Raw genomic sequence first — 19,128 nt, forward strand, 5'->3', positions numbered from 1 at the left:
CAGGAGTTTTTTTAGGGCAAAGAAGTGGAATATTCTGCAATGGCCGAGTCAATCACCTGATCTCAACCCGATCGAGCATGCATTTAACTTGCTGAAGTTAAAACTTAAGGCAGAAAGACCCACGAACAAACAACAACTGAAGACAGCTGCAGTAAAGGCCTGGCAAAGCATCACAAAGGAGGAAACGCAACGTTTGGTGATGACCATGCAATCCAGACTTCAAGCAGTCATTGCCTGCAAAGGATTCTCGACAAAGTATTAAAAATGAACATTTTATTTATGATTGTGTTAATTTGTCCAATTACATTTGAGCCCCTGAAATAAGGGGACTGTGTATGAAAATGGTTGCAATTCCTAAACATTTCATACGATATTTTTGTTCAACCCCTTGAATTAAAGCTGAAAGTCTGCACTTCTACTGCATCTTGGTTGTTTCATTTCAAATCCATTGTGGTGGCGTACAGAGCCAAAATTATGAAAATTGTGTCAGTGTCCAATTATTTCCGGACCTAACTGTATAACACGGTATTTTTACACGCTACCCAAGGTACACAAACATTTTATGTCACCGCCACGTAGACCAATTGTAGCAGGTACAGAGTCCATTTTTCAGCCTTGTGCAATCTTCCTGGACAAATTACTTCGAATATGTGTCAGTAGCTCAAAATGTTATATACAAGATACTTACCATTCCTTGAAAAAAATTGCCGCGATCCCACTATTATTAGTGGAAACTATACTTGTTACACTAGACGTGAATAGTCTATACACGTCCATTCCCCATGTGGAAGGGATCAGAGCAGTTAAGGAGACTCATGATTCAGGAAGTATATACACACCTAGGGAGCCAAAGCTGATTATAGACTTACTTCAGATTATTTACAGGAGAATTATTTTCTATTTGAGGACAGCTTATATATCCAAGTACAGGGGATGGCCATGGGATCCAATGTCGCACCCAGATACGCCAACATTTTCATGGCCAGGTTTGAGGATGAACACGTCTTCCATCCTCCTGGGTTCATCAGCTATGGGAGTATGTGGGTGCGCCACATTGACGACGTGTTCATGTTGTGGCAAGGGAATGAGGCGTCACTACTCAGCTTTGTCTCAGATATTAACGAAGCACGCAACACCATTGGATTCAGGTGCCTCCATAACAGCACGTCTATCAATTTTCTGGACACAACCATCACATAAGTCAACCATAGACTGGAATCTGATATGTTCACAAAACCCACAGACAGAAACAACCTCTTACACTATACAATACTAGCTTTCACCCACCGGGTACGATTAGGGATCAGCCATATAGTCAATTTATGAGGAACAGGAAGATAATTAGCACGCCTGACACTATAAGTAGTAGTCTCGACACCATACATGATACATTTCACAATAGAGGTTATCCCAAAGAATTACTAAGGACACAGCAGCCTAAAGCAGAGGTACCCCCTAGAGAGAGCCTTCTTCAGGGTGCATCACAGGAAAATCGTCCTGTTAAGCGATTCTCCATACCATTTGTATGCACTTTGTGACAAACGGCTTACTCCGGGGCTCCGTCGTTTGTCCGGGACTGTTTAGAACACGGTCTTTTAGGGTAGGTTAAATGATGAGGCGTCACGTACTGTTCCTTTAAACAGGCTATGCCTGGTTTATTCAGTCCCAGGCACTGAGACTGCCACAGTGCATACAACAGAAAACAGATCAAAACAAAAGCTGCTCACCTGAGCGATAACTTAACTTAGATATCCCTGACTCAGGGTTGGAAGTGGCTTTTCCACTTCCAACATCAAAACACGGTACTTTTGCAGTCTTACACAAATGAACAGAAAGATTGAACCTGTTTGGGGAAGAGGCTTCTCCCCTCTGTAGTTCAGCAGCCTTCCAGCCTCCTGGCTCTTGTGGGGAGACCAGAGCAAACAGGAAATCAGTCTTTCATACCTGATTCCTAATTAGCATGACAGGTGACAGAAATCAGGCAGCAGACAAACTCTGGTCTGGATCTCTCATCCCTCAGTTCCAGCGCTTGCCAAACTGTGGGATGGAGTGTATGTATTATAAGGCTGCACTCCCAGGCCAAACAGGATAGAAACTGTCTAGTATCCTGGGAGCCCTATATACGGAATTTATTACCATCCCCTGGTTTCTGTCACATATCCTCCCCCCCAGCTCAGACCTCGAGGGATGAGCGACCATGGATATTAGGGAGTGCATCCTTGACAACCCGTCAGCATTGCCATGTTTGTGCCCTGACCTGTGTTCCACAGAAAATTTAAAGGGTTGTAGGCTTAGGAACCACCTGGTCACTCTAGCATTCTTTTCCCTGTTTTGACACATCCAGGTAAGGGGTGCATGATCTGTGACCAACCGGAATTTTCTCCCCAACAGGTAGTATTTGAGCGTCTCTACAGCCCACTTTATTGCGAGACACTCTTTCTCTACTATGGAGTAATTTTTCTCCTGGGGATTTAGTTTCCTACTTAAATAAAGGATGGGGTGCTCCTCACCTTGAGACTCCTGGGAGAGTACCGCCCCCAGCCCTACCTCAGATGCGTCGGTTTGGACTACGAACTCTTTGGAGAAGTCAGGTGTGACCAACACTGGTTGGGCACAGAAAGCTTCTTTCAGGCTTCTAAAGGCCTGTTCGGTTTCGGGGGACCACTTTACCATTAGCGGTCCTCTTGCTTTTGTGAGGTCAGTTAGTGGGGTTGCCTTAGTTGCAAAATTGGGAATAAACCTTCTATAGTACCCAATTAACCCCAAAAAGGTCCTTACTTGTTTTTTTGTAACTGGCCTTGGCCAATTTTGTATCGCCTCCACTTTGAGTGTTTGGGGTTTGAGTAAACCTCTGCCAATAGAATATCCCAGATACTTGGCCTCCTCCAGACCAATAGTGCATTTAGCGGGGTTAGCAGTTAGTCCAGCAGACCGGACTGCGTCAAGCACAGCTTGGACCTTTGGAAGGTGGGATTGCCAATCTTCACTATGGATTACCACATCATCCAGGTAGGCGGCAGCATACCGAGCATGTGGTTTTAAAATTTTATCCATCATTCTTTGGAATGTGGCGGGAGCTCCATGTAAGCCAAAAGGCAACACCTTATACTGAAAGAGGCCGTCTGGGGTTGAGAAGGCTGTCTTTTCTTTTGCCCTTTCTGTGAGGGGAACCTGCCAGTACCCTTTTGTTAGGTCTAGGGTTGTGAGATATCGGGCTTTGCCCAGTCTCTCTACAAGTTCATCTACCCTGGGCATAGGATAAGTATCAAATTTTGACACCGCGTTTAGTTTCCGGTAGTCATTACAAAACCTTGTTGTACCATCTGGCTTTGGGACTAAGACTATAGGGCTGTTCCACCCACTTTGGGATTCCTCAATTACACCTAGTTTTAGCATTTTTTTAACCTCTAAACTTATAGCCTTTCTTTTGGCCTCTGGGATTCGGTACGGTTTAAGGTTAACTCGGACCCCCGGTTCAGAGACTAGGTCATGTTCAATTACGCTAGTTCTACCTGGCCGTATAGAGAAGATTTCTTTGTTTCTTTTCACTAAATTCTGAACCTCTCGTTTCTGACGAACAGACAGGGTTTCAGCTATGCTAACCTCTGGGTCAGTTTCTTGATTCTCTGACGGACCTGGGGGTACTAGGGTTAACAAGACTTCTCTATCTTTCCAGGGCTTGAGTAGGTTTATATGGTAAATTTGCTCAGGTTTCCTCCTACCTGGCTGTCTTACCTTATAATTTACTTCTCCCACTCTTTCCAAGACCTCATATGGCCCATGCCATTTAGCAAGGAATTTACTCTCCACGGTGGGAACCAGAACTAGTACCCTATCACCTGGAGAAAAAATTCTGACCCTAGCACCCTTATTATATGTATTCCTCTGTGCTTCTTGAGCTTTCTCCATGTGTTCCCTCACTATGGGTAGGACTGCAGCAATGCGGTCCTGCATCTGGGCAACATGCTCTATTACACTTCTGTAAGGGGTAACCTCGTGTTCCCAAGTCTCTTTGGCTATATCCAGTAAGCCCCTTGGGTGTCGGCCATACAATAGTTCAAACGGGGAGAAGCCTGTGGATGATTGGGGAACTTCCCTAATGGCAAATAACAGGTACGGTAACAAACAATCCCAGTTTTTCCCATCTTTATCAACCGCCCGCCGTAACATGCTCTTTAAGGTTTTATTGAACCTTTCCACTAAACCATCTGTTTGTGGATGATAGACTGAGGTTCTGAGATGCTTGATTTTTAGGAGTTTACATAGCTCTTTCGTTACTTGGGACATAAATGGTGTTCCCTGGTCAGATAGAATCTCTTTAGGAATCCCGACCCGGGAAAACAGAACTACTAACTCTTTTGCTATGTTTTTAGCTGAGGTGCTACGTAGGGGAACTGCCTCCGGATATCGGGTGGCATAATCTAATATTACCAATATATGCTGATGTCCCCTAGCAGACTTTATTAGGGGTCCTACTAGATCCATAGCAATCCGGTCAAATGGTACCTCTATTATGGGAAGGGGTACCAATGGGCTGCGGTACGCCTTGAACGGGGCGGTGATCTGACATTCTGGGCATGAGGAACAATAATTCGTAATTTCTGCCAGAACCCCAGGCCAATAGAAGCTTCGGAGAACCTTTTCTTTTGTCTTTTCCACCCCTAGGTGTCCCCCCAATGGATGACTATGTGCGAGGTGTAATACTACGTTACGGAATGTCCGTGGTACCAACAATTGTTTAGTTGTAACTGATTTCCTTTTATCAACCCGATATACTAGGTCGTTCTCTACCTCGAAGTAGGGGTAAGCAAGTGACCTATCTGGTTGGCCAGGAGTACTATTCTGGTCCCGTATATTTCCCCTTGCTACCGCTAATGTGGGGTCCTCCCACTGGGCCTTCTTAAAACTCCCAGGACTGACCTCTAGGTCAGCGAGGGTCTTATCCGGTTCTGGGTTGGTAAGTGTCTGCTCAACATCTTGATTTCCTGCTGTAAGCCCTGAGCGAACCGCTGTTGCTCCTCTCTCAGCAAGCGGTTTGTCTCTTGCTGGTTTGCATTCGCGTTTTGCAGGGCTTCATTCGTCTGTTGCTGGTTTGCATTCGCCTGTTGCTGGTTGGCATTCACCTGTTGCTGGTTGGCATTAATCTCTTGCTGGGCTATTAGCAGCTGTTGCTGGGCTGCATTCGTCTGCTGCTGGTTTGCATTAGTTTCTTGCTGGGCTATTAACAGCTGTTGCTGGGTTTCATTCGTGTCTTTCTGGGCAGCGACATTGCGTACCAGTGCACCCACCACGTCTTCCATCTTGTTTGCAGAGGATGAAAAAAACTTTTTTTTTTTTTTTTTTTTTCAAAGTTCTTCAACCTGCAGACCCCCTAGTGCTCTGCCCGCATTCTCCACCATATGTGACAAACGGCTTACTTCGGGGCTCCGTCGTTTGTCTGGGACTGTTTAGAACACGGTCTTTTAGGGTAGGTTAAATGATGAGGCGTCACGTACTGTTCCTTTAAACAGGCTATGCCTGGTTTATTCAGTCCCAGGCACTGAGACTGCCACAGTGCATACAACAGAAAACAGATCAAAACAAAAGCTGCTCACCTGAGCGATAACTTAACTTAGATATCCCTGACTCAGGGTTGGAAGTGGCTTTTCCACTTCCAACATCAAAACACGGTACTTTTGCAGTCTTACACAAATGAACAGAAAGATTGAACCTGTTTGGGGAAGAGGCTTCTCCCCTCTGTAGTTCAGCAGCCTTCCAGCCTCCTGGCTCTTGTGGGGAGACCAGAGCAAACAGGAAATCAGTCTTTCATACCTGATTCCTAATTAGCATGACAGGTGACAGAAATCAGGCAGCAGACAAACTCTGGTCTGGATCTCTCATCCCTCAGTTCCAGCGCTTGCCAAACTGTGGGATGGAGTGTATGTATTATAAGGCTGCACTCCCAGGCCAAACAGGATAGAAACTGTCTAGTATCCTGGGAGCCCTATATACGGAATTTATTACCATCCCCTGGTTTCTGTCACAACTTTCAAAAATTAGAGTGGCAGGATCAAAAACATTGTACTTGGCCATTGGCTACTGTTACACAGCGATCCCTTACTGGCCCCCATCTTTTCACTTAAACCGCTATTTTCTTATAAAAGAGGGAAGAATCTGCGTGATCAGCTAGTGAAAGCAGACATTGGGGGCACGGAATGAGACAGACGTTCCTAGGCAGGGATTTCCTTTCCTATTGTCTGATTTTGCTGCGCTTAATGTATTTTAATTCCCTGTACTGTAATCTTTGTGAAGCGCTGAGTACACTTTTGGCGCTATATAAATAAAGACATACAATACAAAGCAGACATTGGGGGCATGGGAATGGGACAGGCGTTCTTAGGAACACCTAGACTGGGCTGCTTTAAATGTTTGGGCTGTAGTCAATGTAGCAGTATCCAGGAGGGGTCTACATTCCAACACCCACATACTAGTCTACAATACCATATAAAGGATTTTTATACCTGCTTATCAAAATACATAGTTTATTTGATTAAATGTCCATGTGGTATGGGATACGTAGGTGAGACGACACAGCTAGTGAAGGATCAGATTAGACAGCATAAGGCTGCCATCCGAAGATGTGATCCAGATGCACCTGTAGCCCATCATTTCACACAAGCTGGGCACAATGCCAGTCAGTTACGATATCAGGTGATCGACGGTGTGAGGAGGAAGCGCCGTGGTGGAGATATGCAAAGGGCATTACTCCAGAAAGAATCACAATGGATTAGACGCCTGAAAATGGTAAGCCCCAGTGGTATGAACAAGGAATTAGACCTTAGCTGTTATTTTTAATGACACAACTGTTGTTTTTAATAATGCGGGAATATGAACACTCCTGCGGTTACCGGTGTCATGGGCTGCATGCTTTTGTACCTCTATGCCAGACCTGTTACACTGATCCTGCTGACATCCAGGATGCTCTGTGCTCTGAATTTTGTGGCTGGCTGATGATGTGGTCAGTGATGGTGGCCTCCTGGCAGTGATCCTTCCTTCAACTACAGTCGTCTGCATTCACCTCTATCCCAGGACACAACTTTAGGTATGTTCCTTTGCTCTGGATTTACCTCGAAACTGTTATAAAATTCCATTATAGGGATACTGCACCGACACACTTTATTCGAGCAAATACCTAGTATGTACCTGGCAGATACCTGGAATGCGCCGCTCCTCACCTCTGACAAGCCCCGTTGCGTTTGCCTTCCCAGCCTGGGTTCATGCCTGGCTGACGGGCGGCTGATCTGTTAAATGATAATGATTAGGATTTAATAGGCTGCAATGCTTCGCGTGTCTACCAGATGGCATAAATTCATGAATTGTAATGCAGTATATATATATATACTGTGCAGTATTGCAGCCAGCGGGAATAAAATGCTTCAATCCCTGCCTGGAAAATAACCCAATGCACTCGGGCAGAAAACAGTCACAAACCTCAATACACCCGGGTATACCCGAATTCGTGGGACTAGCCGAGCTCGAATAAAGTGTGTCGCCAGTGTACACTCATGGATCTAGGCTCTTGGATATATTTGTGTAGATTTGTGCATTTTTATACATTAGTTATTTTATTATTTCTCCCTTTTAATCATTAACCATGTCCTGTGGAGATGCTGTGGACCAGGGACGACGTGATCACATTGTAGTGTGTCACTATAATCAAGTGGATAACTGTCATCATGGCAACGGTAGACGCATCCTCTGTGACACATGAGCAAGACGGGAGCACCCACGATTGGCCACTGATGATTCCCCACAAATGCGCTAGACTGAACTGTCTATGAGTACTGCCGACGTCACGGAGTGATACAGCTGTAGAGGCGCATGCGTAAGATGGAGGCGCACGCCTCCAATCACAGAGGGGAGTCATGACAACTGAGTCAGACACTACGCTCACATGCTGGGAGGGATCACGCTGCTGACGTCTCTGGAGCAAGTACTTAGATGGACTGGCACACACCAGGCACACACTGATGATGTAATCAGTGTGAGCCTATATCTACACAGGAAGAGATAGACATAATCACCATCCCCACACAGCAGGAGTGAGAGAGAGAGAGAGTTGCTGCCAAGGACCCTTGGGTTTGATTTTCTATTATTTGCTATGTGACTGGATTGGAACTCTTGCTGATTTTGGACTTTGGTCATTTGTGAGCTGTTGCTCTGGTTTGCTGGACATCTTATTATCCGGGACTGTGGGTTGGTTAAGGAACCCGCGACAGCCAAGAGGATCACCGCTGTAGTGATTGGGTGCAGGAAGTCGCGGTTCTAATGCTTCGGTTATTGGAATAGGTTCCGGGGCCGCTGCTGCTGAGGAAACAGAATTAAATGAGGTACGCTGTGCCTGATCTGTGATGGATTGAACCGTCGCTTGGAGTAGCTCCATACGTTTGTTATTTTGGTCCAGATATTTTTCTAATTTCTCGAACATGCTAGCGTGCATGTTCAAAACTTGACCCACCTCAGCGGGGTCCATGATTGTGGGGCTGAGCATGTTGTAACGGGTGCTCGCCACAAACGGGACAGATCTGCGAGGCTGAGGTGGGGATTCAGAATACACCAACCTGCAGCCGCGAGACTGCGCATATGCAGATCCGTAATCGTGCGGCTGGGTCAGGTTAGGAGAAGTAGGATAGTGTCGATACTCGCCATGGTCTAGGATTGGAGAGGTAGAATAGTCGATGTGCGTAGCCGAGGTCGAGGTGTAGAGAAGATGGAAATCAAAGCACAAGCCGAGGTTGTGGATAAGAGAAGGCAGGAGTTCAGGTACAAGCCAAGGTCGAGGATACTAAGAGACAAGACAAGGTTAGCAGAATTGCTCAAGGCAAAGCAGGAAACGGCAAGCTAGGTGCCTGTGGGTAGCACTTCGTCGCAGGTTAGGACTACTATGCTAAGCCGATTTGGAGCAGGGATCGGTGAGCATATAAAGGACTGTAAGCCAATCAGGGGAAAGTCACAAGGTTGACTGTGATGATTATATTTTGATAGCAGAACCAATCCATGCTGAGTTGTACGGCTGTGAATGCTGATTGCCATCCACCCACTCAATTGTAATGAGGTGGAGTAAGCTAGATGAGATGGTTATCCTGCTGTAACTGTTAACTCCTGGTTGAGTCCTTTTGCATGACAACAGTTGAACGGTGCCTACGCGAAATCCTGTCAGTCGGAGGCACATCACCAGTGGCGTCACGGGACATGTCACAGAGGCGGGATCAAAGACCGATCCTCATATTCCCCCTTCTGTCCCCAAGGGTTGTTAGAAATCAGCCTCATTGCTCCACATGGACATTCACCGAAATCTCAAATCTATGGAGGCATGTAAAAATCTGGATCCAACTAATCCTAAAATTAGATATACCCATAGATCCCTGGCTCTTTCTCTTAAACAAACCCACCCAAAACATATCACAAGGTGAAAACCCGCTAATTACATATACTGGTATAGCTACAGATACAACATGTGAAATAGCTTGAGTCTGGAACCAAAAACAAAATTCCCTGTATTTCTAGCATTAGGAAAAAAAATGTGGCTTCCTAAACGATGCATGACATAAATAAAAATAAAAAACATGGCATCTTTGGCTTTCTTATGCAGGTACCTCACATGTAAACTTCAATTCAATCTTAATATGAGTCTCCCTCTAAACCAGGTTTTTTCCCCTGAAAATTTACATAACAGATATAAGATAGTGGATCAGAATGGAGGGAAAAAAGAAAAAGGGTCATACCTACGGGTTGAGCTCTCTCCTTAACTAGATACTGTAGCAGTCTCCTGATTTGATTACCATTACCCAAAAAGTATAAACATGTGCCATGCATAATGTATTTCAAAATGACAATAAAAATGTAAGTAAAATAAAAAAAGAAGTCCTTTCCTGAGGTCCAAAAATGCAATTTTGTATGTTTCCTTTATTTTGGATATAGACATAGAATACTGTTGTGAAAGCTTAGAGATTACCACCATTTTGTAATTGTTCGTTTAGGAATGCCTTAATGTCATTACAATGATGCAACCTCAAATTGTTGCATCTTTCCTTATAGATGTGACTATTTTCAGGAGACGTTTGATTCATCTGAATTTTCCACATTTTTGTTTTGAAAGGGTTTCCTAGCACACAATTAAATAGCAAAATAAACTTAAATACAACACAGCAAGTTTCACTTGAATAAATGCATTCACTCAAGTTCATCTGCAGCATAACTTTCGAAAGCACCTATTTAATATAGTGCAAAGAAAGTTACTTGGGTAGGAATTTAAAAATGTAATGTTTGAAAAACGGGACAACTAATTAAAAAAGTTTGATTATTTAAGTGCACCACTAACAATTTACTATACAGTAAAAATGTTACCTTCTTTCTTTAAATTGCGTTAAAGTATTTACAGTACACTTACCTCATCATCATGAACAAGATGCTGCATAGCAAAATCGTAAATTTCTTTCTGCATTGTTGTCATGTTGAAGTAACGAACAGCTTCCTGAGAAGCAAAAAAAACATGGTTTTACTTTGTTTATATGCAGTGAAATCTCTTTTACTATACAAGTTCTGCAACATTTATTTCCTAAACCAGTGTTTCCCAACTGGGCCTCCGCAGCACCTTAGAGTTCCATGGGAATTCTCCTGGGGGGGGCGTTCAAGCAGAGGAGGCGGCGGAAGAGGTGTGTGTGTCTCCAGAGACTCTCTGCCCTCCTCTGTGTGTATAGAGGGGGCTTCAGTGTGTGTGTCTATACACTGTGTGTGTATGTATAGAGGGCAGCTGCAGAGGGTGTCTATAGAGAGGGGAGTTGCAGAGTGTGTGGGTATACACTGTATGTGTGTGTATGTATAGAGGGGGGCTGCAGAGTGTATGTGTTTGTGTGAATATATACAGGGGGAATACAGTGCATGTGTTTGTTTGTTTGTTTGTTTGTATAGATGGGCTATAGAGTGTGTGTATAAAGAGGTGAGCTGCAGTGTGTGTATAATATATATATATCTTAAGCTTGCTGCATGGTCACAGCTTTGAGCACAGCCAGGGTTAAGATGCATAGCCAGAAAACTGATGGTCGAAACGGCTGTCTGTGGGTGGGTTTTCTGGCTATGCATCTTAACCCTGGCTGTGCTCAAAGCTGTGACCATGCAGCAAGCTTAAGCCTATAGGGAACCATGTTAAAAATGGGTTTGAAGCAAAAGGTGTGTCCATTTGCATGTCATTTCCCAGAATCCCTTGCTGCAGTGGAAGTGCTGTGTGCTGGGTGATAATGGTGAAAGGCAGGGTTGCAGACCTGTCTAAGACATGCAAATGAGCATACAGTAATATTTACATTTGCTACACTGGCGACACACTTTATTCGAGCTCGGCTACTCCCACGAATTCGGGTATACTCGGGTGTATTGAGGTTTGTGACTGTTTTCTGCCCGAGTGCATTGCATTATTTTCCAGGCAGGGATTGAAGCATTTTATTCCCGCTGGCTGCAATACTGCACAGTATATATGTATATACTGCATTACAATTCATGAATTTATGCCATCTGGTAGACACGCGAAGCATTGCAGCCTATTAAATCCTAATCATTATCATTTAACAGATCAGCCGCCCGTCAGCCAGGCATGAACCATGGCTGGGAAGGCAAACACAACGGGGCTTGTCAGAGGTGAGGAGCGGCGCATTCCAGGTATCTGCCAGGTACATACTGGGTATTTGCTCGAATAAAGTGTGTCGCAGCAGTATATGCTTTGCTGTGGAGGGTTTTTGTCACTTTTTTTACCCACCATAACTTAACTAAGAGTGTGTGTGTGTGTGTGTGTGTGTGTGTGTGCGTGCGTGCGCGCGCAAAAAATGGAAAGTGAATCCCTGTGCTTCTGCCTAATGGGTTAACAATATATGTGAAATAAATATATATACATAGTGTGCAACTCTATGAGATAAAGGAGACTTTTAGTTACATCCCTTGATCAAATAATGCCCAAAAAAGAACTTGAACTGTTTAAACTTAAGAAATTTAGGAGGGACACTCTAGACTACCAATCACTGTGTCCTGGCTAGAGGATGTGGCTGCTCCTTCCCTGTTTCCTTGTTCTGACTCTGGGTGTTGGTTTCTCTGGTTCTGTGGTGCTCTAGGTTTCCAATTATACACTCTCGTATTGGTAGTCTAGAGTGTCCCTCTGCATTTCTTAAGTTTAAACAGTTCAAGTTCTTTTTTATGATTCTCAATCAACGCTTGTAGTTCGTTGAATACCTCTGTCTTTTTTTCTGGATTAAGTAGAGCTTCTCCTTTGCCTTTTTTTTTTAATCTTTTCTAATTTCTTCCAAATCCTGTTCCAGACTGCTGACTGTCAGAACCATTTATGTAGGATCAGTCTTCCTTCACATGTGGTGCTGTGGGTAAGTGATTATGGGGGTATTTAAAGCTGTTTGTTTAGCTTCACTTGAAGTGTTTGGTCTGAGGAAGGGACACATTGGTCCTGAAACGTTACCTTTATTAGCTCTGATGTTGTGAATACTTTATTGAAGTTTTTTTCAAACTCAAAACAAGTCTCCTTTGTGCTCCATCTTCTCCTCTATTTTGTGCCTATTATCAGGTCCAGCTTTGAGATGCCGGGACCATTGAGAGGTAAGCACCAGAAGCAGAATAATACTTGTATACTTTCTATAAACAGTGGTGTGCCATTTATACTAACTATTGCTCCTATATTAGATATTAAGTATCTCGATAAATGTATTTCTATATTCGGGTATTCATTACTATCCCCATCTTCTCCTTATGTCTTTGCATTTTTATGTAACACTTGTCCTATTAATGTATTTTATTTGGATCACCCCCACCCACCCTATTCATTCTAGGCATATTGTATCCTTACACTTATGTTGGAACCATTATACATCTTATACTTTGTACCTCATTGCTTCACCTATAAAAAATCCTCTTGTTATTTTTCATCTGTCAAATGGACTAGGAGAATTCAAAGATTAGTCCAAATTGTCATTGTCATCCACATATATATATACTGTTGCGGCACACTTTATTCTTACAAATCACCGGTTTGTCCCTGGCTGGTTCCTGGAATGCCACGCTGTTCACCCGGAGCATGCCGCGTTCCCAGCCAGGGTCATGCCCGGCTGACGCGCGGTTGATGTGTTAATTGATAATGGTTCCGGATTTAATAGGCTGCAATGCTTCGCGTGTCTGCCAGATGGCATAAATTCATGAATTGTAATGCAGTATATATATATATATATATATATATATATATATATATACACACTGTATAACAACAACCCCTATAACCCCTAACATACAGTACTGTACACATACAGTACTGTATACTTTATGCACATCAATGATACTATAGGCTGGCGGGGGCGAGATGTGTTTGCAGCAGAGAGAGAACCGCTGCTCTCTCTGCGCAAACACCGGCACATTAAAAATTATTTAAAATACATTTTTATTCATAGTGTAGATGTGCAGGGTGTCTCCGGAGCTGAACCGCGTTGGTTTCAGGTCCGGGGACCCCCTGCTTCCCGAGATACAGCCCCCTTTATGAGGTGCCGGTATACCTCTGCATTTAAGGTCCCGATCACGTGACCGCGGCCTGTAAACCAAGCAGAGGGATACCGGCACCCCCTAAAGGGGCCTGTATGTCGGGAAGCAGGGGGTCCCCGGACCTAAAACCACAGTGGTTCAGCTCCGGAGACCCTCTGCACATCTACAGTATGAATAAAACACATATATAAATAAACACTCGTTCCTTACCTTTGCGGCTATGTGCTATGGTAACGAAGCAGCATGACTCTATTTTTAATAATATTGTACAGTGAGCAGGGGGTTCCCTGAGCCACAAATCAAAACTCAGGGGACCCCCTGCTCCTGCACAATATTATTAAAAATACAGAAATGCTGCTTCATTACCATAGCTGATAGCTGCTAAGGCAATGAAGGGGTTAACCCACCATGCCCGCTTTATTGTGGGTAGCGGGGGTGGGTGAAGGGGGTATTTGGCCCTTGGTGTGAGTTTAGGACTTGCAGGGGGGTTGCGGGTGCACTTAACCCCTTCACGGCCGTAGCAGTTAATACCGCTACGGTCATGAAGGGGTTAACCCCTCCTGCTACCCCCCCGCAAGCCCTAAACAACCATCGTTGGGGCTAATACCCCCCTTCACCCACCCCCGCTACCCACAATAAAAAAAATTCACGTACAGCAGCCCCACAATTAATAAATAAATCTAAATAAATAGATAAATACATGAATATAAATAAATATATATGTGTATATATATATATATACAGTATATATAACAACAATCCCTATAAATATATACATATATATATATATATATATATATAAAACACACAATAGAAAAGGACAAAGACAATCCCCTTGTTAGCACTCTAAATTACACCTAAAGAAAATCTAGGTTTTTTTGAGGTAACATAAATTTCATTCACTAGATCAACAGTCCTCCTTTTATCCAATATATATTTTTTGATACATATATTTGATCAGGCTGTCTTTAAGTATATTCATGTTTTTAAGTTAGTGTGTTTTGCTGTTATTCCAATAAAATCTTGTTCATTTTTCTGACTTGGCAGTGCATCTGGTTCTTGTAATTTATTAGTAGATTTTCTTTAGGTGTAATTTAGAGTGCTAACAAGGGGATTGTCTTTGTCCTTTTCTATTGTGTGTTTTATATAGTAGTTTTTTCCCCTAGCACCATCAAGCTCTATAACTTCTTTAACTGATTTTATTTGGGGTTTATATTCTATTTTACCCCTATAGTCAGCATTAATTTGGGGGCTTGATTTAACCTTTAATATTAGGTGTTGAGCAACTTCCTTTTTTTGTGTGTTTTATATATATATATATATATATATATATATATATATATATATATATATATATAAAACACACAAAAATATATATAATACCCATCAAGGTTGAAACATGTACTGCTGCGGCCAAGTTTATTCGAGCATTTGCCCGTTCTTGGCCGCAGCAGTAGCCTGGCGCGCGCCCGAGTGTGACGGGCGCGCGCCGAAGCAGCGGAAGAGCGCCCTCCGATCGGGGCGCTCTCCCTACCGCTACCGGGTCCGCCGGGTCCCCCGGAGCCCCCTGCCGCCGTCCCGCAGATCGCGGGACACCAGGGCTCCCTCGGGGAGCCCTGCACGCGTGTGCAGGGGGCGCAGGCTCCCGAAGACGCGTGACCGCACGTCTATGACGCGCGGCACGCCGAGGGGCAGCCACAAGCAAGCCGGGAAATATCCCGGCTTGCGGTACCGACCACACTGCAATAAAGTGTGTCGGTACTGTATGTGAGTAGGTCTAATGGCTTTGCATCTCATCCCAGCCTCTGTTTAAAAGCTGTGTTTAAAACAGCATGCATTGGCTTGTGTAATACGAGCTTGAGACAAAAGGTGGCACTGAGTGCTCATTTGCATGTCATTTCCCAGAATCCCTTGCTGCAGTGGAAGTGCTGTATGCTGGGTGACAATGGGGAAAGACAGGGTTGCAGACCTGTCTAAGACATGCAAATGAACATACAGTAATATTTACAGTTGCTTTATGCTTTACTGTGGAGGGTTTTTGTCATTTTTTTACCCACCATAACCTTAATGACAGTGGTGATTACCTAGTCTAGTCTCAAACCTGCTTTGCCATTAAGACCAGCCTCACACTGATGATACCCATCAAGGTTGAAACATGTATGTGAGTAGGTCTAATGGCTTTGCATCTCATCCCAGCCTCTGTTTAAAAGCTGTGTTTAAAACAGCATGCATTGGCTTGAGGATTGGCTTGAGGATTGGCTTGTGTAATACGAGCTTGAGACAAAAGGTGGCACTGAGTGCTCATTTGCATGTCATTTCCCAGAATCCCTTGCTGCAGTGGAAGTGCTGTATGCTGGGTGACAATGGGGAAAGACAGGGTTGCAGACCTGTCTAAGACATGCAAATGAACATACAGTAATATTTACAGTTGCTTTATGCTATACTGTGGAGGGTTTTTGTCACTTTTTTTTACCCACCATAACCTTAATGACAGTGGTGATTACCTAGTCTAGTCTCAAACCTGCTTTGCCATTAAGACCAGCCTCACACTGATAATACCCATCAAGGTTGAAACATGTATGTGAGTAGGTCTAATGGCTTTGCATCTCATCCCAGCCTCTGTTTAAAAGCTGTGTTTAAAACAGCATGCATTGGCTTGTGTAATACGAGCTTGAGACAAAAGGTGGCACTGAGTGCTCATTTGCATGTCATTTCCCAGAATCCCTTGCTGCAGTGGAAGTGCTGTATGCTGGGTGACAATGGGGAAAGACAGGGTTGCAGACCTGTCTAAGACATGCAAATGAACATACAGTAATATTTACAGTTGCTATATATATATATATATATATATATATATATATATATATATATATGTATATATATATATATATATGTATATGTATATATATATATATATATATATATATATATATATATATATATATATATGTATGTATATATATATATATATATATATATATGTATGTATATATATATATATATATATATATATATATATATATATACATATATATGTATGTATATATATATATATATATATATATATATATATATACAGTATATACACACACATGATGAACCAATATACAAATAAATGTAGAAGGGTTATCAAAACCATACTGTACTACAAATAACACTTCTCCATACAGACACACTACATTACAATGAATTTCCTTTAATTAACCTAACTGATCTTACAATCTAAATCATCACATGCCAATGAAAAACCTTACATTCCAATCAATACATTGCATTTACATTGTATAAATGATGTATAAAATCTATGCACCATATACATTCTGCAAAATACACTGCCAAAACAAAGCCAATACATTGCAATTACATTCAGATATCAATTAACCCCTTAAACACCTTGGGGCTTATGCAGAGAAGTACGGTAAGGTATAATTAGGCAGGTTTGCGCCAAAACTGTCCGCTTTCAAACAGATAGTGGCGAGAACTTGGCGGGACAATTTAAATTCGGCAAACGTGCTGCGAGAAGCGTGATCTCGCCAATGTGAAAACACGCAGGATTCCAGTAGCTCCGATGCGCATGAACGCGCCAATCAGAGCTACTAAATGGCGCGTTTAATGGAAATTTTGCCCGCCAACTAAAGTTGGCTGTATTGTGGGCTAATACCGCGCGGCTCAGAATGGCGAGTTTCACGGCAAGTGAAACTCGCCTAATTAGCCATTTCCTGCACACCGCGCTACTGGAGTTCCCTGCATACCACAATAATAAATTCCAATCCTGTGGCAAATTTAAGCAGAACCTCTCTGCATAAACCCCCTTATCGGATAATAACCGCAAAGGTAATTAAGGGGTTAAGCCACACTGGCCCGATACTCACCCTTCACCCATGAATTTGTACAGTTGCTTCATCATGCAACTATATATACAGTATATACACACACATGATGAACCAATATACAAATAAATGTAGAAGAGTTATCAAAACCATACTGTACTACAAATAACACTTCTCCATACAGACACACTACATTACAATGAATTTCCTTTAATAATCATAACTGATCTTACAATCTAAATCATCAAATGCCAATGAAAAAACTCACATTCCAATCAATACATTGCATTTACATTGTATAAATGATGCATAAAATCTATGCACCATATACATTCTGCAAATGAATGTGAACAATATCATTTCAAGCTAAATACAAATACTGTACTCCAAACAAGTCAACTATTTTAACCAATCAAGTAAACAAAAATCAATATATAAGTACCAACCAGAAAACAAAATTTAAAACCAAGGCTAACCCTTACAATACCAAGGATTACATCTATCTAATTGTAAAAAAAAACATTATACTGTACACACATTGAAGCATTGCAATAAACAACATACAGTACAGTACATCCCCTGTATCTCCCTGCCTTGAGTGTAATCTGTGTAAAGCCCCCTCCCCCTAATGTTTCTGTTAAATCTCCCTGCCTTGAGTGTAATCTGTTTAAAGCCCCCATCCCCTAATGTTTCTGTTAAATCTCCCTGCCTTGAGTGTAATCTGTATAAAGCCCCCTCCCCCTAATGTGTCTGTTAAATCTCCCTGCCTGTGTTGCTGTGAGTGCAGTTTATGTAAATGTGGGGAGGGGGAGTGGGTTATAACCCCACCTCCTTGACTGTTATCTGTGTAAAGCACCCTCCCCCTATTCTGTCTGTTAAATCTCCCTGCCTGTGTTGTTGTGAGTGCAGTTTATGTAAATGTGGGGAGGGGGAGTGGGTTATAACCCCACCTCCTTGACTGTGATCTGTGTAAAGCACCCTCCCCCTATTGTGTCTCTTAAATCTACCTGCCTGTGTTCCTGTGAGTGCAGTTTATGTAAATGTGGGGAGGGGGGGGGACCCGATGTGCATACTGTGAGGTCTAACCACCCTCACCCACTACCCACATACCATTACCCCCCCATCCTGTGGCCCCTCCGCTTCTGCAAAACAGACACAAAAATTAAAACATCCAAAGTAATGTCCCCTAACCCCTTAATCACCATAGCGGTTATTAACCGCTACAGTCATTAAGGGGTTAACCCACCCTCACCCACCACTCGGGACGCCTGCATACCCTTCCACACTAACCCCTCACCCCGTGAGGCCTAACCCCCCTCACCCACTACCCACAAGGGAGGCCTACCCACATACCGTTGGGGAACCCCCCCCCCACACCCAGTACACACAATAAAAACAATAGTGACCCACAATAAACATCATTATATTTATTAAATACATTACCCACCCCCTGTGCCCCCCCATAAATACAAGATTTATCCTTTTACAAACAGGGTTCATAACGCAGCCCCACGCGAGTGGGCTGGCGGGGCACCTGGACAGACCTACAGGGTACCAGCAGCCCTTTTCAAAAAGGTTCTGGAGGCCTGTTGGTGGGTCCCGCCAGCACCATGGCCCCCAGGTGGTCTCTTTGGGTCACCGTGGGCCACAATTGGGTCCCCACGGTAGGCCCAAGGATGTCTGGGAGCCCCGGGTCAGACCCACAGGTGTCTGTGGGGCCTCGGGTGGTTCCCACGGG

At 43.4% G+C, this 19,128-nt stretch overlaps 1 protein-coding gene across 1 annotated transcript in view; it reads right to left on the bottom strand.

The window, feature by feature from the left end:
• CRTAP (cartilage associated protein) overlaps positions 1-19,128 on the bottom strand; it is a 410,521-nt gene that overhangs the window by 49,706 nt on the left and 341,687 nt on the right. The window contains exon 6 of the mRNA XM_075586343.1: positions 10,430-10,513. Coding sequence (XP_075442458.1) covers positions 10,430-10,513 — 84 coding nt within the window. The remainder of the gene's footprint in view (positions 1-10,429; positions 10,514-19,128) is intronic.

This window comes from Ascaphus truei, chromosome 2, assembly GCF_040206685.1.
Source record: "Ascaphus truei isolate aAscTru1 chromosome 2, aAscTru1.hap1, whole genome shotgun sequence".
Taxonomy (NCBI): Eukaryota; Metazoa; Chordata; class Amphibia; order Anura; family Ascaphidae; genus Ascaphus; species Ascaphus truei.